Source organism: Solenopsis invicta, chromosome 2 (assembly GCF_016802725.1).
Source record: "Solenopsis invicta isolate M01_SB chromosome 2, UNIL_Sinv_3.0, whole genome shotgun sequence".
Taxonomy (NCBI): Eukaryota; Metazoa; Arthropoda; class Insecta; order Hymenoptera; family Formicidae; genus Solenopsis; species Solenopsis invicta.
Window position 1 is genome coordinate 4,311,679 of NC_052665.1, and position 27,024 is coordinate 4,338,702.

The window sequence follows — 27,024 nt, forward strand, 5'->3', positions numbered from 1 at the left end:
TCGTTCTTGAACTAACTTTTATATTTGTATCTCCTACTCCCTCTCTTCACATAATCTTACTCTCTTGCATTCATTCTTTCTCTTTCGCTCATAAATAAATAAATTATCGACTAATATGTACAAGATCGTAATAGTTCTCTTTTCTTTATTTTAATAATAATTTGTCGCTTAATAGACGTATCTTGTAAAGACTCTAGAAATATTGAGCTTGGTCTGGTCGGTATACGTAATATATTCTCATTAAGATTCTGTCGCTTCAAATTATATTTATATCTCTCTGTTTATATCTTTCTCTCTTTCTTTCTTTCTTCTTTTTCTCTGTTTTTCTTCTAAAATTATTTATTCCTTCCTCTCTTGCTTCGTACAACCGATTAATATCTCCGTTCGTTCGTGGTGCAGCTTTTCAGGAATATATTTGAATAGATAACCGGGAGAGCAGAGAAAAACGCTCGGACATTGCCAACAAAATGGCAAAAAGATATACATATGTATTTCTGAGACTTAATGGTGTTTGAATACTGTTGCACGGCATTCTAGTCCAAGTTTCGATTTTTGCCCTAGAAAATTTTCAAACTCACGTTTAAGAAACTCCCTGTAGGTCGCAAATCTTACTATTGGTACACAGCTACTCTGAGATATCTTGTACGTTCAAATAGGATGTCTATATAATAAGAGAAGAGTCCTGAAATATCTCATGTATAATATTTTCTCAGGCACACCTGTGAATATTTACAATCCAATGTATGTTTAACAGAAATTAAATTATTTGAATTATTATATCTGCAATAAAATCATTTGTAACAGTAAAGAAAAAAAAAGATAAAAAAGTTTATAAAAAGAGGCAAGAGAACTTGACTTGTTACGCGAGATAACATCGGCGCGATGAAAAAGAGAAAATTATACAGGGTCGCCGATCCACCGCGAGCTGGAGACCTATCACAGATACTGGAAATTAAATTAGATGAGAAATGGATTAAAAATAAGAGGGAAGAAATATCAACAACGCCCTGCAAGATCGGACTACATCATAGTCTCGCTGCAGCTAGTCATACTATCGAAGTCTAACTGTAAGTATGGGCGATGATCGTGTTCGCAAAAAGCTGCACTACCGCCGGACCCAGCCAGCGGATTGCACCATCTGTCGGAATGTATCGTGTTCGTGAGGTAACACAGTATTTCTAGAATCTCGTTAATGCGCTAGGAACCCGGGCTGGCGTTATCGCCACTTCTTCTCCTTGCCTCGAGCTGCTTTGCCAGCAGGGCGACCTCCCAATTATTGTAACCGTCTTGCCGCATGATCTTGTCGTCGTCATCCTCGTCATCTTCCTCTTCCTCCTCCTCTTCCTCTTCGTCCTCCTCGTCGCCCTCATCGCTGTCGCCTTTGCGATGGCTGCAGATATCAAATTCCTCGTCTGATCTGCTATCGCTATTCGATTCAAGGTCGATTGCCACGTCCTCCCGCGACAGTCTTTGTGGTACTATCGAGTTCGGCAGCTCCTGCAGTTCCAGGGTTTCTCTTTCCGAGTGTTCCTCCCACGATCGTCTGCTGCGCGAGCTCGAGCCGACCGACGAGGACGAGTGCCGGTCGCGGGATCGCGTGGATCCGAGAACGGTATCCACGGAGCTGTCACGCATGAAAGGATGATCCTCGCGATCGTCGTCGAGATCTTCCTCCATGGAGGCATCGTGCTCGGTACTGTCTCCGCCAGAGTCGTCCGCGTGCCGCAGTTTTCTTCGCTCTAGCTGCTGAATCCGCGATTGTAGCTGCGAAATTATCTCGTCACGCTTGCGGACCTCCAGCTCGAGCGACGTAAACTGTCGCACGAATTTGCTCTGCATGTCCTCCTGCAACGTCAAAAGCGGCGGTATGATTAATCGGAACAGCCGCCGTGTGTCACACGGTAATGGGGAACTTCTGCGAACAGAGTTGGATAATTGATGGGCTTGATGGATGTACATCTGGCGACGATGAGTACTAGAGTACCCAAGTTCGAGACTTTGGGAAACTACACTTGGAACGGTTACGGGTTTAAATACCCGAAATTGCCGAAATACAAATACGGTCGCTCTTTGATCTATAACGGAAGAAAAGATAATCATAGATTTAAAACAGTTTAAAGTAAAAAATAAATTACCGGTAACAGAAAGAGAGAGAGAGAAAGATCGCGTGAACTTATTCCCACCGATTATTTGTACTGTCAATAAATATCGATATTGAGAGTGTTGTCGAGGCATCTCTAACGAGAGCCCTTTGACAAAGGCACTCTCGCGTGATGACAAGGAGCGGTACACAAAGCTCGTGCATTGAAAGCGAGGACAAAGGAGGCAGTCGCGCGCGCGCGCGCACTCCTCACTCACCAGGCCTGCCTTGATGACCTCGCCAACCCCGGAGAGCAAATCGCCCAGGCATTCCTCCTCCCGCGGACGGGACACCGTTTGCAGGACACCACCGGCACTGCTCACAGGACGGAAACTAAATTTATTGGGCGGCGGCAGTGACGGCTGATCCTGGGTGCCAGACAGCGGGTAATTTGACAACGGCTGCAGAGGCTGCTCGGACGGTGGGCTCTGCAGCGTGTACTTGTTGAAGGTCACGCTTTTTGATAGCTTTGAATGCCGCGCGGCGTAACCCTCTATCGTCGGCGCTCTCATCAGCCTCCTCAGCTCGGCGGCGGCCTCGCGATCTGGCGTGCTCGTGGCCGAGGTCTCTGAACTGCCAGCCCGACTGCTGGCCGACAGTTTCTTCAAGATGCTCTTCAAGTTCCGCCTCTCGAGTGTCTCATTCTCCGGCGACAGCTGTTCCACCGCCGACGACGCCGCCGCTTGTCGGTCCTGTTACAAAACGAAAGTTCTAATTAGAGAAATTCAATATTAAAAAATTATATAATTGCATCATTGTTTAAATTACATTCCTTCTGTTATGTTTATTATATTAATGACTGTTATCAAGAAATTAATTATTAACCATACGTCCATATTTGTTATTGATGATTGTTGTTTATTAATTATTAATTGTTATTATTCATTATCCAAACTTTGCAGAAATATTTTCTCCGTATTCTGCAACAAATTTATTAGCACTTGTAAATGAGACATTTTATATTCAATTTTAAACAATACTGTATTAAGCAAATTCCTTTAAGCTTGTATATGTATTTTTACTACACCTTATATAACCCCGGAAACCACCTAGCTGGTGGTTCTTCATTTTTCTCAAAAAACAAAATTAAAATCAATTTTATTATATACTATTAAATTTAATTTTTCATTATTCTATTTTTAAAAAATACCGTCTGTTTAAAAAAAGACTATATAGGAGTCATAAAAAGCAATGCCAAATAATATTTTATTGTTGCCACTTCTTGAGCATTTTTAAGAACTAGAAAATAGACAACAAAATTTAATATTAATCTTCTTTTTTTTAAATAACTGATATGAAGAAATAAAAATAATGAATAAAAATTTCATTACGTAATGAAAACTACGTACTTGATTGTATTTAGCCAGTTTCCTGGCGTACTCGATGGCACAGGCCTCCGAGTGGCTCCTCGTGAGATTGCTATCGTACTCCGGTTCGGCGTTCTCGCCGCAATCGAGAGACGAGCTCCTAACCGCTTTCTCCAACTCGGCCAGTTTCTGCCTTTCGTTGAGAATTTTGAGCTTCTTGACAAATGGTAGACCACAGTACTCCGGCGAAAGGTCGTCGACGGAGGCATACATCTTGGTCTGCTGCAGCTTTCTGGTTGGCGGGCTTTTCTGAGGCGAATTGTCTTTGGCGGTCAATGACGCGTTTTTCAGTGTGGTCCAGGGCTTCTTGATCGTTTTGACTATGCGCGTCTCAATCTGCGAGGTCACAGTGCTTATTGCGACGCTCTGACCACCCGAGGATGACTGCTCGTCCGATTGCGTGCTCGGCTCTTCGGGAATGGTGTTCCTTGCAGTGGGGAGCAGAGAGTCCTTGATGGGCGTCTCCTTTTCTACTTGAGTAGGATCTTGAGTCTGCTCGTTCTTCGCCTTCAGCAGAAGTATCCTCTGCAAGAACGGCAGGTTCGGATTGGTGGGGTTCAGTGTCTCCGAGACTGGCGGCGCGTGCGGCTCTGTCGCGTGACTCGGCGTGTCCATCAGATTGCGCCGTTCCTCCCTCTCTTCCTTCTCTTTCAACAGCCTGAGCCTGGACAGCAGCGGAAGACCGGCGCCCAGCGGTGACACTGGCTGCTCCGGAACATTGGGCAGAGACAGGTCCTGGCCGTCGTCGATCTTCTGCTGCCGTTTGAGAACTGCCACTTTCGGTGCCAGTGGCTGAAGCTCCAGAGTCTCTTCCAGCCGAGTATTGCGCCTGCTTTTCCGTAAGACGTTCTTTAGACCCTTCACGTCGCTCTTCAGCTTATCGACGATCCTCTTGCCAGTGCTGTTGTCGGACGAATCATGGCCGGGAGACGTAGGTCGGCGCGCTGCGCGCGCTACCCTCTGCGCTTCCATCAGCCGCTTTCGGCCGAGATTCTGCAGGATCTCCTGCGCCTCCGGGTAGTCCTTCATCGCCGCCAGCACGTCCTCCCGCGAGAGGCTAAACAGTTCGGAGTAACCCACCGAACGAACGTCAGCTGTGCGTCTGAAAGTTTTTCCGAGTTTTCGGCTTTAAGAATTTAACTCTCACAAAGCGTGCAAAATTAAAGAGTCTACATAAACTTTTATGGCTATAATTTAGACAGTTTGTGAAAAGTTAATTTTTAATAAACATTTTTCGTCGCGTCTCCCAGACATTATTCTTTTTTTAGAATTTACGATTGTATATGGAGGAGCAAATATTTTTTACTGCTTCGTGTAATTGTCGCGTTTAACTCCGCATTACGCGAAATGAGAAGTGTATCCATCATGGATTCTAACGCGATTACGCTCTAAGCGGAGAAAGAGCCGGAAAGATTTTACTCACTTATTCAATCCGTCTAGATTGAGTATACCAATCTCGCCGAAAAAGTCCCCGGCCTTCATTGTCGTGAGGACTCTACCAGTTTCGCTGATCACCTCCAGAATACCGTCGGCTATTATGAACATCTCACGAGCGACCTCGCCCTTCCGACATATCGAATCGCCGGGGGTGAAGATGTAGGCCTTCATCTTCAGAACGAGATCGTGCAGAAATTCCGGTTGACATTCCTGCAAGATACCGACGACTCGTTAAAGAGAACGAAATCGTATGCGATGTCTCAATTAAGTTACAAGGAACTCCTTACACAGAGCATCAATTATAACTTTTCGAGCTCCCTTGTGAGATTAGTACATGAAAGAGCAGAATTTAGCAATGACTGGCACTGGTACAAGTGGCTCAATAGTGATATTATTTTTTGCGACATAAATTTGTTCTTACAATCAATATTATACGCGTATACAACGCGACAAGAAAATTCATATTTATTTTTACAAGCTCTTTAATCATTTCCCAACGTCACAACATTTCCTCTGAGCTATAAAAGAGAGATTTCATTTCTAATAGAGACAGCCGTTCAGATTTTATTGCATTAGCGTTAGCGTTAGCGTTCGAGAGTGAAAATTTCGCTCCGCATTTCTAACTTCGTAATCACCTTAAAATTTAAAGCTTCTACACAGTCTCTGTAAAAAAAAGAGAGACAATTTATGAAGACTTAACGCGCATTAAACATTAGCCTCGAGTCTTTATCGCATTTTCTACTTCGCTTGAATATATCCGTATAATTGTTACCTTTACTCTCATAAATCTTCCGTTAATTGTGAAAAAAGCTTATTAATTTTTCCCGATGTAATTAGTGATAAGTGACTCTTCTAAGAAATAAGTACATAGTTTTAATTTATGTTCCTTTTTCTCTCTCTCCTCTCATTTCAATACATAATTTATCTGATTTTTAAAGATTTGAAATAAAAAAAATGTTAGTTTTAATAATAAAGCATTCTTCTAATAAAAACTTGAAGCAGATCAAATTGATACAATCTATTACAGTATTTAAAAAAAAATTATTTCTAATAACTGATTATTTTATATCTCGTTATATATCAACAAAGATATATCTGCTACATTAATTTATGACGCGATTAATGGCAATTAACAGCTTGTCGACCAGATAATTTAACGGATGAGTCGAATCATCTACCACGCCTATTCCATGTCCGAAATCTATGTCGTATCATTCGTCTTATTCTTTAAGCCAAGTTGCAGATTAACGGATCTACGGTTACACGAATCCGTAGTATATATATTTCTACTTTAATCCATTGACATAAATTTTTATAAACGTGTACGACTTCTTTATAGTATGCCATTTCTTTATAATACTCTTACATGATGTATATGTACAATTTAAAATAAAAAAAAAATATATATATATAAATATAAATCTGGAGACAAAGAGAAGAATGAAAAGGGAAAGATGGGTCGACATTTGCGAGATTACGACGAGACCTTTAGTCACATTTTGCTCTTTTGCGGCTCTTGACGGTCGCGAGACGACAGTCGTAATTCTTCGTGGGATACGATTCCTTTCCCCGGCTACCTTGTCGGTTCCCGGAGACCTCCGCTAATAGAGTCGATCCGGCTCGATCTTTCACCGCAATATTTCATTCAATCGACAGCGCACACCATCGACCGGTGACGCGTTTTACACATCCTCGCGCCGTCCGCTTTGATTTGTGACGAGAACACGATCGGAGATCTCGAGGCTGTTATCCTCGATCATCGAAGCCGTCTGACTTCATTCAACCGATCTACAATAGGCCTCGTTAAAATGAAGCCGGAGCGAATGCGTGTATTGGCGCAAGTACAACGACCATGTGGAAAAAATACAGGATGTCTGAATTGGCGGCGCAGATTGGCGTATTCTTCGGCCAGTTTAAAGTCGATTCTCCCACAGTGAGAATATTTACAATTTTTGAGCTACAAACGATCAGACGTGAAAGACTTTTTTTTAGTTGATCTGTGAGTTGAACAGGGAAAATAAATCAAATTTACTTTATTAATCGCTTAATTGTAAGTCTTATTCTTTAGTAGAAACGTGACTTGTTTTAAGTACAAAAAAATATTTAACATCGATAACAAAATGTAAAAATTTTAATTTCAAGTCAAGATATTTACTGTCGGAAATTAAAAATTTACAGGGAGAAGTATACGACCAATTTTCAATTTTCTATTTGCGAAACTTGTGATACCATAATCTAATTAGTGCCTAAGATTTTTAATACCTTGCAATATTTATTCTTTAATAATACTAGTTCGATCAAATAAATTCGATTTTTTTTCCTACATAATCTTTAAAGAAATTTTAATAATAGCTTTCGACAATATAATAATATCTCCAGTTATCAAAATCTTCTATGGGGCCTTTGTAAAATTTATTGGGAAATTGTGCACGTCCTAAACATATATAAACCTCGACGTAATATTCGATGGCCATCGTATGAAAACCGGGGTTGCATGTCGCAACGGGTTGGTTATCATAACTTTAATAACTCGACCGTTACGTGCGCTGTGAGTGAGCGAAGTCACTCTTGCGCGAAAAGCATTTTCAGTAAGTTGTGTATGCAGTCACGGTCGCTCGTGACGGTCTTGTGAAAATGCGCCCGCTGCATTTCGTGTCTCTCTTGCTTGAAAGAAAAATATATTTCTGCATGTGATATTACATACGATTTACCTATATACTGTATATTTTTCATATATTATTGCACACACTGTTACATAACGTACTTTTTCGCGTGGATAGTTTCACTGACATCAAGTGTCACAGCCAGTAAAACACGTACTAAAAAAAAAGTATTTGATATTTGTGACGACTCTTTTTCTTTGCCGCTTCCCCGGCGTATCTTTGTACTGATTTTGGTTACATCGTCGTTGCAAATTCAACATTTTTTACGAAGATCCGCAGGCACGATAAAGAAAAGCGACCAAATTCTTTTTACAACCACATATGCGCCGTATATCATATATCAATCGCAATACTGCCTTTTTAAATTAATAATGTATATGAATCACGGTGATACGTGCGATTTTTAATGTTAAAAATAAAGAAAAGGCTCTAAAAAATTATTCGAAAAGCCGAATTTTCTATTGGTTAAATTTGAACACATGTATTAAGAATGTATACATTATAAAATATATTACAATATATAATATGCATTTCAATATTACATATAAATTATGAGACGGTTCTTAAATATATCTCTATCAAAACTTTCTCATATATTCGCAACTTCGTTATTTTTCGAAAAGCTTAAACAATTATTATATATTTATCCATGTTTAAGCGTGATATATTTTTATTGCTATTCAACTACTACAAGCGATAGTTTATTTTACTAAGGAGTTTAATACTACAACTACATTATTTTCCTTTTCTTTCACTCTTTAATGAAATTTTTATAAAATTTCATTATTGTTTCTGTCCGCATTTGTTCTTCCATTGCCGATGGCATTACAAATGGAACGTCTATGATCTCGCGCTTTCTTCTTCCACCATTAGGAGGTGGCGTCGTTGTCGTTGTAGTGGTCGTCGTAGTGGTTGTACGGCAGCATCGACGGCGGCATCCACGGCGGCAGCATCTACTGTATTTGAAAAATTGTTCCTTCGCACAGAATAGCATGTCGTTATTATTCGGAAATTCATCGATAAACAATTATTTTTGAATTAAGACTTACAGATTCCTGGAACATGGTGCACACCAAGATCGCCAAGATAAAAAACACCACCGTTATTCTCATGTTGAGATCTTGCGCTGCTAATGCTTGGACTGCTAATGCGACTGTGAATGTTTGTATCGCACCGTGGTGGCGACATTTATACCGTGCCACTGGGTAACGATTTATTTGTTAACCATAGACAATGTATTCATCAATAATAGTACGCACCTGTTTTGCCACTTGCGTAGCTACTGTCTTTTGTAATGAGAATTAATAATTCTTACAAGGCATCGGATATGTTCCGCATTCTTTTGGGCACGCGTTGCTAATATAAAATTGTCACGTGCCTTGCATTTTTCTTGGAACACCTTTTTTCCTGTTACGCCGGAATTCATTTGAATATGCTTGTCTGCGCAATGATCAGTTTGTTAACCATAGACAATGAATAATAGTACGCGTCTGCTTTGCCACTTGCGCAGCTCTTGTCTTTTGTAATGAGAATAATTAATAATTTCACAAAGTATCAGATATGTTCCGCAGTCTTTCGAGCACGTGCTGTTAATATAAAATTGTGCGTGTGCGTAACTGTAACCATTTTTTCTCTCGGTGCAGGATCGATTAAATTGCCGTTGACTTTTTTTTGCGGTAAGAACGTATAATCGTGAAAGAGCTTGAAAGCGGATCACCCCTTTTACGTCCAACGTGTCTACGGAGTGATTAATCAGCAGCGATTTTTGACGCGCCCTGTAGATTTGGGACGCAATGGGAAACCGAATCAATGAGCGATGATTACGAGGCACCGCGGAGGGTGGTCCAGAGACGTTCCCTGTTGAAACGGGCGCGACTGCAATTAAAAGTGGCACACAGACTCGCCAATTACAGACGATGATAATAGCACCTCGCAAAAATTTCTCTCTCTTTCTCCCTCTCTGTGGCGCCGTCAGTACGCCCTTATAATTTCTTTCCCGAGAAGGAAAAGAGAAGGGTAAAATAAAAAGAGTCCGGTGGATCAGACGGAGAGGATCACCTGGCTACTTTAAGCTTGCGACTCGAGATCTCTCAGATCCAGATCCGCTGCACCGTAAACTTCATTATCTCCGCAGTGCGATATATATCGTGCACGCGCACCCAACTGGAATATATATGAGCCAGCGTGTAGTTAGCATCGGAAGGCGACGACCGAAATACCCGACGAGGACGTAAATGAAAAAAGTTGGCGGAAAAAGCTACGCGAAAGTTTTTATTCTGTTGAAAACGTATTATTAACTTTTATGTGATTGTGCTGTGTCATGTTCACAATTATTTTTTCCGCCTCCTGTTACATTATTAAGCAATGGTGCAAACGTTTGAGTCGAATATTGGTAATTAATTGGGCGTATAAAAGGAATTTTTCATGGATCGCCAGTGGTATTTTTAGTAATGCGTCCCCGGCGCGCGCGTTACGTCGTTTGTTTCCAAAAATATATATATCACAGGTGTGTAATCTAATCGGCAGAGAAAAAGCTGAAGTAGATTACATCCAGTTTCAAGCTCGGAATTCCAGCTTTTTCAATCTAGATTCGGGCGGCACCGAGTGAACTTCATTATCTCCGCCATGCGGGCTTTTTCAAACGCACACATCCGATTTGACGGTAATTCTAACTGTGGTGATTTTGGCCCTATATGAGGGCGACTATTTCAATCCTGACCAATCGATTCGATATCTAAATTTTTTATTTGGAGAAGGGAGTGATATTCAATTAATAATTAACGTCAAATATTGATCCGAGCTTTTATACCTGACTTTTTGTCAATGGTCGAGACGCTGATCTAATTTTTGGCAAAAGTTTACAAATTCTTTACGAGAAGCCATCGCGTTCCCATCTCCAATTTTCCACATTCCTGAATTCCAAATTGAATTACACGACATTTCTCTCGTAAGTCTCTCGTAAGCCCTGTCGCTCCTTTCCCTTCCTTCGCATTTTGCTGCTCACTATCCTTTCATTTTTTTTTTAAACTGTAGGTTAGAAGCTAAATGGTCCATGGCGCATTTGATCAAATTTATCGCAAGCTTGGCGCACATAATCGTAAATTAGAAAACTGTTTGCAAGTAGCGTTTGAGGGAAGTTTGACGAATAGTTTCGTTTACCGTCAGTCGAATCGATATCTTCATAAGCTGTAAAATACCATAGTTTCAGAAGCTAATCAATTAGCTGGTCTCTCAATTTAGCCTCAGCTATTCCATCGCGATGTAATAATAAACTTGCCACTTATGGTACACATATCGCACATCTATTCACATTTATTGTTTAGCTATATTCTTCTTAATAAACGAAATTCTGTACCTTAACACTTGATAAAATCAAATCCCATCTATGATTCTGTAAGTCCGAATCAAATTTTACAATTTTGCTTTTCAAAGATAATTTTATTTTTCATCCGTGACTTTTTTCAAGGTGCGATACTATCGTTTATATTGTCTACGGAAAGTCACGAAAAAGATCTGCTCTGATAGAACATGGGCAAGCGTGCTATTGTGAAGCAAGTTAGTTTCTCCAGGTGAATGAAGGGATCGAGAAAATAAATTGGAGAACCGGATGTAGCTGGAAATGAAACCATTTTTGTTCTGCCAGGGACCAACTGAATTTTCGATTAAAGCGCTTTTCGACGCCTTTCCGCCGCCGTTTTTCTTTTTTTTTTCGCGCCTCTGCCTCATCCATTTCGCGTTGCGCCGGTCGCTCCACTCGAAAACATCCCCGAGGATAGAAACATTCTCCGGTTGACTCGAGAAACCGCAACCGTAATTTAGATCCCATCCCGTAAAAGAGGCGCGATAAGTAGCTCTCCCGGTTTACCTTGGAATCGAGGAAGTAAAATAAATTTTGCCGCTAGAAACGAAATCCCCCCTGAAAATCGGATGAAATCGCAGCAGCGGCTGCTTCCCGCGGTACGATCGCAATTTCGAGAGCTTCGACTAAATCGCAAATAATAACGTTCCTAACAAAGAGGTGGCAGTAAGATTCCTGGAAGTGTATCACGTGCGACTGATATATTTTGAAACGCCTCGAGAAGAGGCGCACTTTCATATTTATTCGAGAATTTCGCAGTCGAATTTGAATATCCGTTTCAGCGTGACTTCCAGATACAAAAATATAATAAAATAACGCGCGTTCGGAGCGTTCTGAGAAAAATATTGTTTATATAATAAAGTTTATATACCGGTAGTATCGCGAGACATTTGGAAAGAAACTCGCTCGGTATGTGACACAGTCGTGCGTAACTCTACCTCCGCGCCATTTATTATTGTCTCTCTCCCATTTCTTCTACCTTTTCCCTTCATCGGTTTTCCTGCCATTCGAAGAAAAGGAGGAGAGAAAAAGAAAAACAAGAAGGCGAGCGAAAAGGGGTGTGTCTCTGAGGTAATAGAAATTCTTCGGACGCGCACGGAGATGATGGTCGAGGTTCCTCTTTCACCGATTTCAACTCCGATTTCTATCTGCTTACATTTCTCTCCCGAACAATATCTGCTGCGGTTATCGAATGCGGTAGTCTCGAGGTATAAGCGTCCACAAGATGTGTATCTTGACAGCCACGTAGCGCGAGCGAGCGAGCGAGCGAATGATGAGAGCGAGAACGTAAAATTTTTATAAATGCAATCTAATAAATGTAATAATCGATAACGTCATTTTAAAAAAATATGTGGCTCCATTTATTAAACTAAAAAAATAGATTATTATAGATTCTTAATTTTTCTAGATGGATGTTGCAAACGCAGACTTAGGGGGATAAATAAAACTGAATAAAATCGGGGTACATCGGATGCTGATAGCGCATGACGAAATCGGTATTTCTACTTTGTTAATTAGCGTCGAATATTTTTTAGGAGACAAGCGTGAACGAAAACTGCAAATTGGCAACTTTAAATTGTCGTTATGATTTTCGAGGGGCTGTGCATTACGTAATTCACTCGAGCGCAAAATTGTCTACCATAGTTACGGCACTACGCTTTGGCTGCGGCTTCTGAAATTCAATTTGTCGACGTATCGCTTTAATACGTTACCTGCTGGTGGTTGGCACAACGTGAGCGACACAACACTGCGTTAGCCATCGGTCGTCGACATGGCGGTTAGCGTGTTAACACTTTGGCAGACATTATACGACGTCCGTAGCATACGGGGTAACAAGCGTGTCATTATATACGCGCTCGGTATTCCGAATCATCACAATTGGCACGTGCGATTGGATCCTTATATCGCGAAGTCCGTAAAAAGAATTAAGTCAACAGTTCTCATATTCACTTTACTGGATCGCCGATTTTTAATGAGATTGAAAGATTTAACATAGAAGTGATATTCGCTTCCCTTCTCTCTCTCTCTCTTTTCTCTCTCTCTCTCGACAGAACTCCACTCGACAAAATGATCCCGAAGCGCGCGTAAAGTTCGAGAGAAAATTAAATTTAGATCAGTCCTTTCCGAACTTTTAGGAAAGTGGGTTAACTGCGATTATGATCTCCGGTGGCCCGGTGGTCCCCGAAACCTGTCGCCGCGAAAACGCATCTCTACGAACGTTAGGATTTATAAGATGGGATTTTTGCGCGCATATAAAAGATATATTACATCTGTCGGCCTCGTCGGACTCGCCGCGTATGTACGTATGTGCGAAAGAGTTGAGGTCGGATTTACTGCAGCGTGATTTATACCATTTTCACGTCTCTCTTGTTACCGTCCGATTTTCCGCGTCGCGAGATAACTTCACGTTTCGCGAAGTAAGTCACGACGAGGACGGACGATATTTCACCCATCGAGATATTTCTAATCTGAATCGATAGCAAGTATATTCCCCCGTACTGTAATAATAATAGGTTTTCGTTTGGACGTTTAATTCTTGGCTCGTGTTTTTCTGAGATATACGAGAGCCAGAATACTTTAACGGTGGCGTTTCACAGGTGGTTTGGCATCGGTGCAGCTCCACTTCTCCCTTTCTCGGCGATTAACAGGCGTCCAAACGGCTTATTTTGTATGATGCGACGCGATTAATGAAATTTCACGGGCAATTGTGATTTGGCATCGACCGACTGCTTTGATAGATGTCCGAAACGCGCTGATCTCGTTATCTCGACCCGCTCAATAGTTGAATGCTTGTTATCTTAAGGAGAAAAACTGTATCCTGACAGCTTCTGTCTCAAAAGAAGGTTAAGATTTATTTTCGCTCGAATGTAAAGAACCATGAAAGTCATCCCGTTTCATAATTCAATTTTCTTGCGAGATGCGACAGAAAATCTGACGCACACAATTTCCGGATAGAGCAATGTAAACATGATACATTGGACGACAACATTCCTCATTCTCATCGAGAAAAAGTCGACTTTGAGCAGAATGTCTGATAAACGTCGAAAACGCGCTTTTACGAGTATTATAAGTAAAAAAATGCAGCTGGCAGAAACGGGAGAGAAAGATTTTAATTAAAATATGTTCGATACGTTTAATATGCTTAATTTCCGCGGTGAGGTTTGCTATGATCTCCTCGTTAGCAGCGTAGAATCAAATTTAATCACGTCTGCAGCGGCGGCGGCGTATACGAAGATGCTTACGTTTCGCGCAAGTAACGCTGTAATAAATCGTTTAGAGACCCATGTTCATCTATTACTTATATTACAAAATATGTTAGCAAATTTGTCTGAGTCTGAACGCATATAAATTGCGCGAGATGATGTGCGACGTGCCTTCGCAATAAATCATTTGCTATCCTATTATTAATCCTAATATTAATCATCGCTCAAGCAAAAATAAATACAGCATTTTACTTCAAGTTCAAACATTTCATTTCGATTTCAATGGAGAGCAAGAGTCAAACGCAAATAAATTTGGTCGGCTTAATTTTCTCGTAAATCCCGTGTTATAATTCGCGACGAGAATGTAGAACAGAATTTTACCGATAATTAAACGCGTCCGATCGTGAACTATATAATTCGCCGCGAGAATTGCATTTGAAACGTATGAGAAATAAAATTATGAATGTGTACGCGTATATGATTTCTTACACGTCATTTTTCCAAGGTGCGAAGTTATCGAATATTCCGAGTAGCATCGTCGAATGAATAATGTTGCGCGCCACGAATTTACTATTGTGAAATATCGCGAGAGTTGAGGCGAGATCCGCGAAGTTTCGGCTTTGTTCCCCCACGGGTGAATCCATCATGAAGAGATACGGATGCTGACGCGCGTTCGACAACTTCAATTACTTCTCTTGTTTGATTGTATATTGTGGAGAAGAGAGAGAGAGAGAGAGAGAGAGAGAAAGAGAGAAAGAGAGAAGTTGCGTTGTCCTAATTAACTTTATATCGCGGAATTTTCGCACGCGGAGTGCAGTTGAAATTTTTCGAGTGGAGGTACGCGCTTCAACGATTACAATTTGCTGCAATTTTTCTCGATTTCTTCCTCACCGAGAGCGCTCGAGAAGCCTCGCGAGCTTGCAATAGCACTGCACTTTATATCAGTTTATCACGTGCGCTCCATTTACCTTTCGGGGACTTAACTTTTTAGGTCTACCTTCTGTATCGCGCTTTTTTCTCCGTTCTTTTTCCCACCATCGCGTCGCGTGAGTTTTTCCATGAAAAAAAAAAAAATAAATAAATAAATACCTGGCACACACACAGTTTTACAAAGAGAGTAAAAAACGCAACTTCTGCAAACAAATTTACTCCTACGATCAAAAAAAAAAAAAAAAAAAATCCCCATATTGAACAACTGTATTTTTAGCGTGCAAGACGATGGCGCGAGAGAAATTCTGCGAGACGACCCAGAGAAATCCACCCAGCGGCGGAGCTTCCGTGTCGTATCTCCGTAATGATTCCGCGCACAACTCTTCCGCCGCAGAACTTTCCAAATACTTTCCCGGCGCGCACTTCTCTGCACCTGCATTCTTTTTCTTCTTCTTCTTCCTGCTCTCGTTTTTATCGGACGATAAGCTTCCGGCCGCGGCGAAGAATAAGTGTTTACGTTTACAAGAGGTACGCCGAGGTTCGCCGATTACCGGTAGGAGCCGCCGCCGCTCGTTCCGATAGCGGAACTTAAGTAGTTACGCGAGTAAATCTCCTTTACATTAAAGTTCCTGAATCACCCAAGTTGCCACGATCGGCTGGTAGCAACGTGCAAACTGATCGTTTGTGAAAACACTCCTCTCCTTAACCCGTGCCCCTTAAGTGGCCGTGCGCCGCGCGCCGCAGAGAAACGGCTTGACCCTCTCACGATCACCCTCGAACTTGACGGCGACCTCTCGCCACGCGCTCGAAGAGGAAAAGAATTTAGTTCGGCATCCTTCTGTCCCGTTTCCACCGAGTTTGTCGAAGGAGCTGGGGCATCCACTCGAAAGGAAGCGAGAAATAATACGCATAAATGGAAAAAGAGGAAAAAGGCGAGAAAAAGGCCACTAATTGAGTTGTGTAATAAACGTGGCCGTTTCGTCTTTAAAATCTCACTCGTGTGCACTCTTAAAAGTTTTCCTCTGGACGCAGGGTACACAAACCAATGTTTTCGCTCAAATATTTGCCCGGCTTTAACGTCGTTCCCTTAACAGAGATTCATATATATATATCCCGGAGTCCGCTGAAATCTTCCTCGAGATCGTATTTCTCTATGAAAAACCGCGCGGTATTTTACCACCGCAAATTGCACTTACTTATTAACACATTGGCTCGCATGACACAATAAGACGGAAAAGAAATGATTTTCAATTTTATTTTTCGTCGAAACAGACGCAAGAAACACAAATTAAGGTATCAGAGAGATTTCTCTACTATTCGCCTGCGAAGTTAAAAAATTTCTATTTTAAAATTTATACTTTCTTTCCAAGTGTCTTTAGACATCAAAAACACTTGCTGCACTGCTGTTTACGAGTATGTCATTCATTACGAATTACAAGAACACTTACTGCGGCGTGTTTAACTGAATTATGTTGTTTGTGCGATGCTATTAACGAAAACAACGAGAGAAATGTAAAATGCATTACCCCATTATTTTTAACTAATCACCTCACGAATAATTTTACTTTCAAGCTGACAAAGTAATTAGAGTTGCTAACGAGACGCAGCTGTGTACTGGAGATCGGTGTGAATATGCTGACGTGTGTCTGCTAGAAAAACGGATATGTTTTAAAATAAGAACACCTAATGTCTCATTTAAATATGTTGAAAAAACACGTGCATTGTTTTTATTTTAATTCAAATTCTATTTTAAAGGCTAATTCTATTTTAATTCAAATTTTTTATTCCAAAGCTTCCCTCGTGTTATTGCGACGCATGTAAATTGTATTCATAAAACTTCATTAAATGAGTTTGTTTTGCAACGCGAATATTTTCGTTCCGTTTTATAAATACATCGAAACTATAGTGTATTCGCAATATTTTTAAATTTCGTTCTTTCGGCTCTCTTCTCTAGCATAAAAATACAACAAATTCGATAGTCGTTTATTGGAAAAATGGTAGCTAACGAGGCGTGTAATTCACATTTTCGAACAGCGAGATTGCGAAGGTCGCGTGTCATTTCATGACCCCGGGCGTACAAGAACCGATCCCCCTTCAAATAAAATACCGGAGCGCACTCCTTTTCGCAAACCGTTTGTACCTTTTTCCCCATCCCATTCATTTCTCTGCTTACCGCCGACGATAAAACTTTGAACATGATCGAGAAAATATTTTTCGTCCTCGCCGATCGTGCTTCTATGCACTGATTGAGCCAATTTTCTCTCTCTCTCTCTCTCTCTTTTTTTTGCAATACCGATGCGCACCTTTCCTCTCTCATTTCTTTCCCTTCTTTCCCCCCGGCTTTGGATGACGAGAAAAATCTCCAGTCGATGTAAATTTCTTACAGAGGGGAAGGAAAAGCGTTGATAGAAATCCAATCATTAGGTAAAACAAGTTCGTAACTAAATAACAAAAGTAGGGAAGTAAAAGCACTCATTTTAAATTAAAAGTATGAAACGAAAGTGTACCTTGAAAATAAGCTTCGCATGAATAATCTCTCTTGTGTTTACGACAAAGTACTGTCTCGCGTTTTAAGGAACTTTATTTTCTTGCGAACGTTATCGTTTTCGCTGCAAACATCAATAATCCAGCTGCGCGCGTTCGATGGAATTTTAATGTACGATTCATAGTCATAATCCATCGCAATTTTTTCACGGCACAACATCTTATTTGTAAAAGTAAGCGTTCTAAATTCAAGTGTAAACGAATACTCCTACATATTTGTTCCGTGATATTCGATATTAGTCGAAGCGTTCGCTTCGACAAACAACTGCGAAAAACATTCGTTCCGTTTTCCTCAGAGCCAACTAACTTCTATTGTGAACGAGCAAGGGAATCCTCGCTCATACATCGCGGCGCGTGTCGTTGAATTTATTCATCATCGGGTATACGCGGGAGAGAGATAGCTGCTCGCGCGTGCGTGAGCGGGAAGGCTCACCTGGAAAATGGTGACCTTCTTCAGCACCGAGAGGTTCACGTGCAACGCCAGCTCGGTTTTGAGCTTGTCCGGAAGTAGACCAAGGGCGGTGTTGATGTCACCCCCGCCCTGTATCCTGCCGCGCGACCAGCTGTAGTCATACCACCTGAGCACCCGTCGTTTCATACCGCCCGGCACCTTGTGATGCCTCATGTAGGTCTTGGCGCCGTCCAGGAGCCTCTCGAACTCGAGACGGTTCGCGTTCCTGTTCGTGATGACGTTGCCGACCTGGCCGACGATGGTCGCGAATATGAAGACGCCAATCAAGTAGCTGACTATCGTGAAGACGTACCTGCGAATCAGGAAGGGAGAAAGAGAGCCGATCAGTCCGAGGGGGATGTGATCAGTGTCCTCCGTTTATGGACGAGCGGCCCCCGCCGGAGCCTTCCTCATCTTTCTCTCTTTTATTTTCTCCCTTCTTTCTTACTTGCCTTCTTTGCGTTCATTCCTCAATCGCTCTTTCGAACTATCTCATACACATCCTTCCTCTCTCTCTCTCTCTCTCTCTCTCTCTCTCTCTGTCTGTCTCTCTCTCCCTCGTGCAATCCCTGTCTCGTTCCCTATTATCCATCCTCTCTATCACACCCTGATGTGCACACACGTACACACATATGCACACATATATATACACACACATTCGCACATACATACACAACGACTGCAGACAACCTGCTCTCGTACCGTCTGTTTGATCTCTTCGCCGATTCGTACAACGGAAAGAGCAACGATGAAATGCGTACTTTGCATTCGGCAGCAGAGCCGTTCGTTGGTATTCTGACCGAACGTGATTGCTGAATCGATGAATAGTCGAGTGTCATTACTGATCGTTAAAATTCTCCGATTCCCAAGCGAGAGAGCCTTAACGAACTCAGAACTTAGAATTCGTTCCTGACACAACTTTGATATTGCCTAACCGAACGTTTAGACACTTTAACGCATATCCAACACCTTCGATAATTTCTTAAAACATTTCTCAATCGATTAATTCAGTACTTAAAAACTCCGAAGTCTTAAAAATTTTACAATCAGTTTGCAAAGTTCAAGAGAAATATTCGTTCTCATATTCACTGGTACATAAATTGTATATAAATTTCTTTTTTCAATGGATTTTAACATAGCCAAGTTTCCTCGATAATTCACAATTGAAAGTAATAGACTTTTAGCAGCTGCGAGGTAGGAAAAGAAAACACTCGACGGAATCATATTCTTCAAATAATCTTAAATTTCATTTAGATGGGAGCTTACGAGATTTAAACCTGGTTAAAATAACGTTCGGTGATTTCGGAACACTCTCTATTCTCTACCGTAATAGTACCGATCCTATCCTTCTGACCGACATACTCGCAACCGACAGTTCCACCACTTTACTCCGTTCGTCTACATTTCACGATTCACCGTTCCTCTAAAGATATTCTTTCTGTTTTTCGTGTATCGGCACACAACTGGCATACATGTACACACATACAGATACACGAGAGCAGACGTACGTACGCAAACACGCTTCTTCCGTTTTCTATCGACAGCCTCAAACCGGTCTTCTAAAGAAAACACCCTTTTACGCTTCTTCCTTTCCCCCTTCCGGTACGGAATTCTCGCGCTTCCGTCGGCCTTCCCTTTCAGTGTTTCTCTCATACGTTCATCCCCTGTGACGGCCTCACCCCGCCTCTCGACCCATCAGCTCCAAGAATGGGCAATGTTCTATCGATTAATCGGTACTCGAGCAATTTTCTTTTCATTCAAATTAAATATTGATTATTTCTTTGATATCTTAAGATAAAAATAATTGATAGATATGGAAGTATTGGTAGATATTGGCGTATCTATTTATACATACAATTACGTAAATATTTTTTCAGAATAACTATGTAAAATTAATAGCAATTATCTCGTTTATAAAAAAACAAAACTATAGAACATCAAGTCAAGGCTAGTATTAAATATTTTATTTTTAAATATTTTTGTGATTAATTAGTCTTTTTTTTAACATCGCTCATTCCTAGATTGTTTCACCTTTTTTGCTTTGAGTAAATTTTATCTCTGCCATTTCGAACAACGCGATTTCCTGTTCAATACATGTTGAAATGTACGCACAAATGTCCCTTCTTTCATCGCCTTGTTAATCCAACTGCCGCGTATTTTTTTATACACGTGTGCTTTCGCACACTATTTTTCTTTCTCATTAATCGAGTTCATATCACGAATCATTTATTTCTCTGATCACGTTTGGTAATCTTTGTTTCATTAATACGAATGTCTTTGAATTTTAAAACAAATTGCAAATAAATTGTGTTAGTGCGTGAATTCATACTCTTATTGCGTATTATAAGCATGTCCTTAACACTCAAATAAAGCACTCAAATTATAAGTAACAATTTTGAAAATAAGATAAACCGAATGATACATTAATTTAAAAAAAAACTAAAAAAAATATCAAATTATAAAATAAATATAAATTACAAATTAAAATCACAACTATTTATTTAATAATATTCAATCAAAAAATGCGCCAACATAAAATAATTAAGAAAAATAACCGAGAATACTATCATATTAAAAAACTCTAAAAAATTGGATCATTAGCGTTAGAGAATAATTTTATCATACATTAATTATTTATCACAGAAAAATATGATATCAATTTTTTTAGTTGCAATTTTTCAAATTTGGTTTAATCTACACCTAGGTTTTATTTACACGGCATGATGATATGTTTTAGTTGTAATAACATAAAAATAAATATTTATTTTCTGTCGCATTTTTTGTAAAATATTTATAAAATTGTGAAGTAAAAATTCCAATAAAAATTCCAAACATTTATATATAAAACCAAAACACTACTGTGTAAATATTCACGTTTGCACAGATGTGTGCAATACAAAATTTAATTTCTTAAATTCAATGATTAATAAGTTCAAAATATGAAATTGAATTTTCATACAACCTAAAAGTTTATAATTTTTTTTTTTAATACATCGCCAAGCATGTTAATATATTTTTAAAATAAATTAATTTTTGTAGAAGTTTAACGCGCATAATTTAAAAAAATTTAATTAATTAAAAGTAAAATTTTATATAAAAAAAAACTTTTGTGCTGTCTAAAAGATTAAATTTATAAAAAGTTTATAAAAGGGCAAGTTTTTGTGTTATGAATTCGTGTAATGGATTGAAAATCGCAGTTTGCTTGTCATGCGACGCTCTTTCTCGTAAGCAAATAAATTGCTCATTTCTTAAGAGTTTGTAACTGGAGAAAATTGTTTATTTCTTGAAACTTCGTAACTAGAGAGATTCGCATCTACTTGAGCGTAATCAATTCCGTTATCTCGGTGTAAGTACACACTTCAGCTAGAAGTCGCCAGTGAAGTCCAACTAACAAACACTTCTTAGATGAATGATACATAGTCGATGTCAGAGTGATTCAATTGTTTACACGGAAAGAACAGCTTATTGCCAAAGTATTTAAAAACTTAACACGATACAAATCTGGAAATTAATTTCGTTACATTATCAAAATATTGAAATATAAATTATGTTGAACGCTCAAACTGATTATTAGAATGTTAAAACTTTTTTGTAACATTGCTTATCATGTTTGTACCTTCATAATTATTTATTCCAGCAAAAGTATTTTCAAATCTGCATCTAGTTAAATTTTTAGACACTTCAGCAAAATTCTTTCCCTGTACGACTGACAAATCATCATTGACTCGACATTTTCCTAAAGCTCGACTTGAACAGAATCCTCAATAGGAAGCACAATTAATTCAGAATACCTCTGTTAATCTTAAACGTGATATCTAGTTCCATCACATAGTCGAACTTAGAGACTCGGAATAGCGCACGTAAACAAGCGTATGAATCAAGGAGATACACTCCATGATCCGTGACAATTTACAAAAGCATGGCGAACTCGGTGAACTATCGAGGATCGAGAGCGGAAGTCGTGACCCTCAGGGAAATCCCCGGGGTCCACTGTCAAATCGTGGGAATTCAGTTTGCGATTCGCTCAAGCTAACTCGAGCTAAAGCGAGATCAAATTTGACCCCAACTAAAATGAGATTCCGACCGATCGTTCTCTCGCCGTCGAGAGAGTCCTGTAGACAAATCGTGATCTTCCTACAGGTGCGGGACACTCGTCTGGTCACTAAGCGAGCTTGTGTCCCCCGGGCTACGAGCCAAAAACCAGGCAGCCGAAAACGCGCAAAGTCAGCCGAAAAGTTCGCAAATCTCACGAAGCAATATTGTTTCTCGCGCGCGTACGGAATGATGTCGAAATGCCGTTTGTTTCGCGAAAGATTTTTAGAGATTTACATAGTCTTTTAGTGATCCAGTTTACATACGGTGAAACGTTATTTATACTATTTTATGTAAGACAGATCAATCAATAAAATAAAAATAAAAAAAAGTACAAAGAATAATCTTTTATAAAAATATAAATATGAATTTTCGTGTAGATAATCTCGGTCTCTCAAAATATTCACTTTCACGTGCATTCGATATTCGTCTTTTTCTAAAGGCACATTTTTTTTTTATCTTGTTAGAAAATATTTAACTCTGGTAAAATGTTTCATAAATGGCATTTCTGTTGAAGCGACAAAGGGGTGCGCGTATTGTATTGTACAAGCACCGTATAAACTCGTCCCATTGTGACGGCACGGAGTTTCGCGGAAAGCCCTTAGAATGTCCCGGCCGTACCGCTTGGGTAGCGTGCCAACGGCTTATGAGCTTTATCGTTCATCGCCATTCTAATTGGCAAGGACTCGCTGCCAACTTTAAAGTCAAAGAAAGAGAGAGAAAGAGAGGTCTCTACTTCGGCGAGCTCTGCCTCCGCAAAGTCCCTTCTAGTGTTCCGCGCGAACGCCCTGGTAATCCCCGATATTTTAATCAAGTAGGCAAAGCAATCTCGCCGGTCTCATTCCGTTAAATCGTCTCGTAAAGCGCATTTGAAGGGTCCGAGGATGGGCGATCCTTCGGTTCACCCCTTGAAGATGTTCCTCGCGATATTCGCATCCTCTGGGGGAGAATTTTAATTCTCGGGAAATTAGCTTCCCTTCGGCCGATGACGCGAATCTCATCCGCGCCTTTACAATTTATCTCTCACTTCGAGATCACCAACTATTGTTTTGCAAGAGGATAAAATGCGAATGGCTCGACAATGTGATGCCGTTGATATAGAAAATATATTAGTAATGTTGATAATGCGAATAATAGAAAAATATCGTAATTACGTTTTTTAAAAGTTAAGTATTATAGTATTATTAGTCGGTAGGACGATATGATCAAGTAGGTGCACGAAATCGAATAAACTTCGAGTTAAACGGCGCCGTTGAGACTTTTAAACCGAGTTTCTCACAATGCCAATGTGCTCAAGTGTCAGGATAATTAATCTACTGCTAAGAGGAGCGGCATTGTCTCGCCGAGTTCGTTTCTCATTATTCCTTTCGAAGTCGTTGATAATACTGTGCTCGATACTTCGTTATTACTTTCGACACGACGTAAAGAAAGCGCGTAGAGAATATATTAAAACTACTGAAAGAGCAGAGACGGTTGGAAAAGAATGAATATGTCCTTTTGTTCTCGCAACTTTGCTGCGTCATTTAAATGTTAAGCAATATTAAAATCACTATACTTTAATAAAATTATTTACCGAAGAAAAGTTGAATCATTGAAATTATAATAATTTAACTGGTTGTTTGGTGTAAGAGAAAGATTAATGTATTTTTTTTTCACAAATCTTTGTGATATTCGTTATAATTTGCTCACTTACTGTTCATTCTCATTACAAAGTGTCATTGCAATAATTATATTTCTCAATTTTAATATCGCTTTATAATTTTATATAAATATTTATAAAGAATATCCTCTCTCTCTCTCTCTCTCTCTCTCTCTCTCTCTCTATTGAAACGCTCATTTTTTTATCATCAGAATATTTTTAGAATCCGTAATTTCGTTCAACAAGGAGAAAGAATAAAAAAATCGACAGTGACTGTTACGAGTAATATCGAAATTTTCGCGCTTTATATAAATTTACGTGTCGAAAGTATTTCATAAATGTTCACGACATCATCATATCAAAAGCTTTCCACGTATTAATTTGTGAAGTGGAAAATTTGCGAATGGCATTCAGTCGTATTATTGCCGACTCGATAAATCGATCCGCGATCGTCAATGCGCGTCGCGCGATCGTCGAGTTGCTATTACATGACGGATACACGATAATTCCGCTAAGTCAAGGTTTGCTACTCCGCTTCGGCGAGCACGTCCGAAAACGGATATTGTATATCGGGTTTCCATTTGCCGTGGCATTAAACGTCGTACGCGCGTTTATTTAAAGTCACACTAATCATAGTTACACGGAGGGCGATCAATATTGCGGCGTCGATCTTGTGTATACCGATCGCATTATCGATTACATTGCGTCGCGCGTTAGAATTGCATTTCCACAATGCAGCTCGATTATTGCACCATTGTCTATTTGTCCATTGGCTACAACGGGCGGGGGATCTGTTATGTATATTACAATAAGCAGTGGACTTCGTCGCGGCCAAGAAGAATCGGGATTATCGTTCTCGTGCAATAAATTTTGTTGCCAGCTACACAACGCTAACGCCGGCAATATCTTCGCCAAGTTTATCCGTTTGAAGAGCAAATTGCTATCGCGCGAAAGCATCGATATGTAACGATATCCCTTACATGAATTGGGAGTCGAGAGAGAGAGAAATAACACGTTAACGTTATCGAAGATCGATGCCGACGTAAAACCAAGGAAGATTACCTTCGCAGATCGTCGCTGATATTGAAAAACCACGGTCCGTCTCGGCCAATAGGCAAAATTAATTCGGATTAACCTCGTATTAATGGCGCATTAACGTCGCTCGCAGATCTCAGGGCGATCTCATTTCCGTCCCCTTTCGCATTTCCATCACGGGGGTTATCTGTGACGGGTAATGAGGCAAAAAGAATCAGACGGGGAAGAGGAGAGAGAGAGAGAGAGAGAAAAAGTTCCAGCTTTATGTATTACAAATTTAGATTTATTCCATACTCTCTCTACCGTGTCTCTTACCGTACTTTATTTCGATTTGCTTTGAATTATTCATAGGTTGACAGAACGCTCACGTACGTGCGTGTTTTAACGTAACGTAATATCAGATATACCTAGCTGTGTAACCGCGCTTCAAGTTTACGTGATCAAATCGCGCATAATCTCGAAAGGCAAGTGGATGAGAGGAGAGTGCGGTGCACGGCGGCGGCGTTTCAAATTTATTAGCGTTAAAGTTGAATTGGCAGTCGGTGTTACACGATCTAATATAGTGCGCAGAATGGGAACCCGTTAAGCGGTCACGAGCTAATCCCCTATTAATCATAATCGGGACAAGTAATTTCATCATGTCGCGATCATCGTGTATAATGTTCATTTTCTCTCGGCTTATTAATAACTGAGAAATTTGGAAATAATAAGTTTAGAATTTTTCTTCGACCGCGGATGAAATTGCGTTTAGCAACGCGGGAATATATCTGCTTCGCAATTTACTGCTTGCGTTATTAAATTATCGCTCTACATCCGATGTTAATTTACGCGAGCCTATTAATTCCGCAATAACTCTTTATTATTTCTCGCTGCTATTAATCGTTTTGCTCCGTGAACATTTTAATTCCGCATGATGTAACAATGGAGAGTAACAATATCATTATTACTGTTATTCGAGTATTTTATTTTCTCTCTTTCTCTCTATAAAACGAATACCGTTAAAGTTACGGGAGGGAAAGAATATAATTCTCGCGTCAGTCGCAAATATCATAGCCGGTTGTGGCTCTGATGGATGATGTAGGTCAATGGAACTCTTGGTGCTGTATATCGGATGCCTTGGGGCGAGCAAGTGGCAAGCGCCGTAATGGAAGTTTTAAAAAAATCATAAAAACAAAGTTCGCGAAATCCTATGAATCATGCTTATTGCTATTTTTGGATTTTTCAGAAGCATCCACAGCTTGCCACTTAAAGTCAGACAAATGCCCGTGGTTAGAAAACTGAGGAAACGCTCGTAAACTATCATCAACCGCCAAAGCGGTACAGATTGCCACCCCCATTGTATTACGTTGATAACGTACGCAAATTGCGTCCCGCTAAGTTTGATCCATATGCGCAATATGCTAAATCTTTGAAAAATGGAAAGAATCGCGAACGAATGGAATCGTGAATTTAAAATTTTTTTAATTATAAAAATGATATTTTCTTCGATTTATAAAAATATTTTTACAAACGTTTATAGTTGTAAACAATAACGGAAATTTTGAAACAAATAATATTATATTTAGATAAAGAATTTCTCTCGCTTTATATACGGCTTGCTAGCTGCGTACATATTGCGCGCACGTTACACGTATATTAGATTCATAAATCGTATTAACGTCAGGCGTCGCTACGTTTCAATTGCGAATCTTCTTAGCGCGCGCGAGACTCCGACTCTTAATGTAAAACGACGCGAAGAGGGAATAAAACTTCGACGAGAAGAGGCGAGAAGAGGCGCGAAGAGGCGCGAAGAGGCGCGGCGCGGCGGTCCAGGAGCGCGGCGCGGGGAAACGAAATGGAATATTCCCGTAGGTATTATTCAAATTAGCCTCGGGTGTGGCTGAATACTGTCGCCGGCCGCGACAGATACGATTTGTAATGCCGGACTGCTGGAACCCCTAATACCGCTCGGCTGCAAGAAGAGTTTTAACCGGGTCGTTGCCGTTCTCCCCAAAATGCCGAGTGCCTCGTCGCCGATATATACGAGGCCGAGGCTACTCGCGAGACCTCCGATGACCTCGTGCCCTCCCTTTTCGGCAATTCTCTTAAGAGCTTTCAGGAATATTAAGTTTGAGGCTGAAAATTAAGACGTCGCAAAGTACTCGCCGTAAGATGAGACCACCCAC

General features: G+C 40.2%; 1 protein-coding gene and 1 long non-coding RNA gene across 2 annotated transcripts in view; both read right to left on the reverse strand.

Annotated features, from left to right (window-relative positions):
• The window catches only part of LOC105199128, a 136,139-nt gene that overhangs the window by 7,209 nt on the left and 101,906 nt on the right, over positions 1–27,024 (reverse strand). The window contains exons 6-10 of the mRNA XM_039445767.1: positions 18,076–18,406; positions 4,931–5,154; positions 3,490–4,609; positions 2,359–2,832; positions 1,199–1,845 (exon numbers count right to left, since the gene is read on the reverse strand). Of these exons, the coding sequence (XP_039301701.1) occupies positions 1,199–1,845; positions 2,359–2,832; positions 3,490–4,609; positions 4,931–5,154; positions 18,076–18,406 (2,796 nt within the window). The remainder of the gene's footprint in view (positions 1–1,198; positions 1,846–2,358; positions 2,833–3,489; positions 4,610–4,930; positions 5,155–18,075; positions 18,407–27,024) is intronic.
• LOC113003497 lies at positions 8,069–18,069 on the reverse strand. The gene is made up of 2 exons (XR_003268519.2): positions 8,657–18,069; positions 8,069–8,583 (listed from the first exon to the last, which is right to left on the reverse strand). It is a non-coding gene; the product is annotated as an uncharacterized LOC113003497 (long non-coding RNA).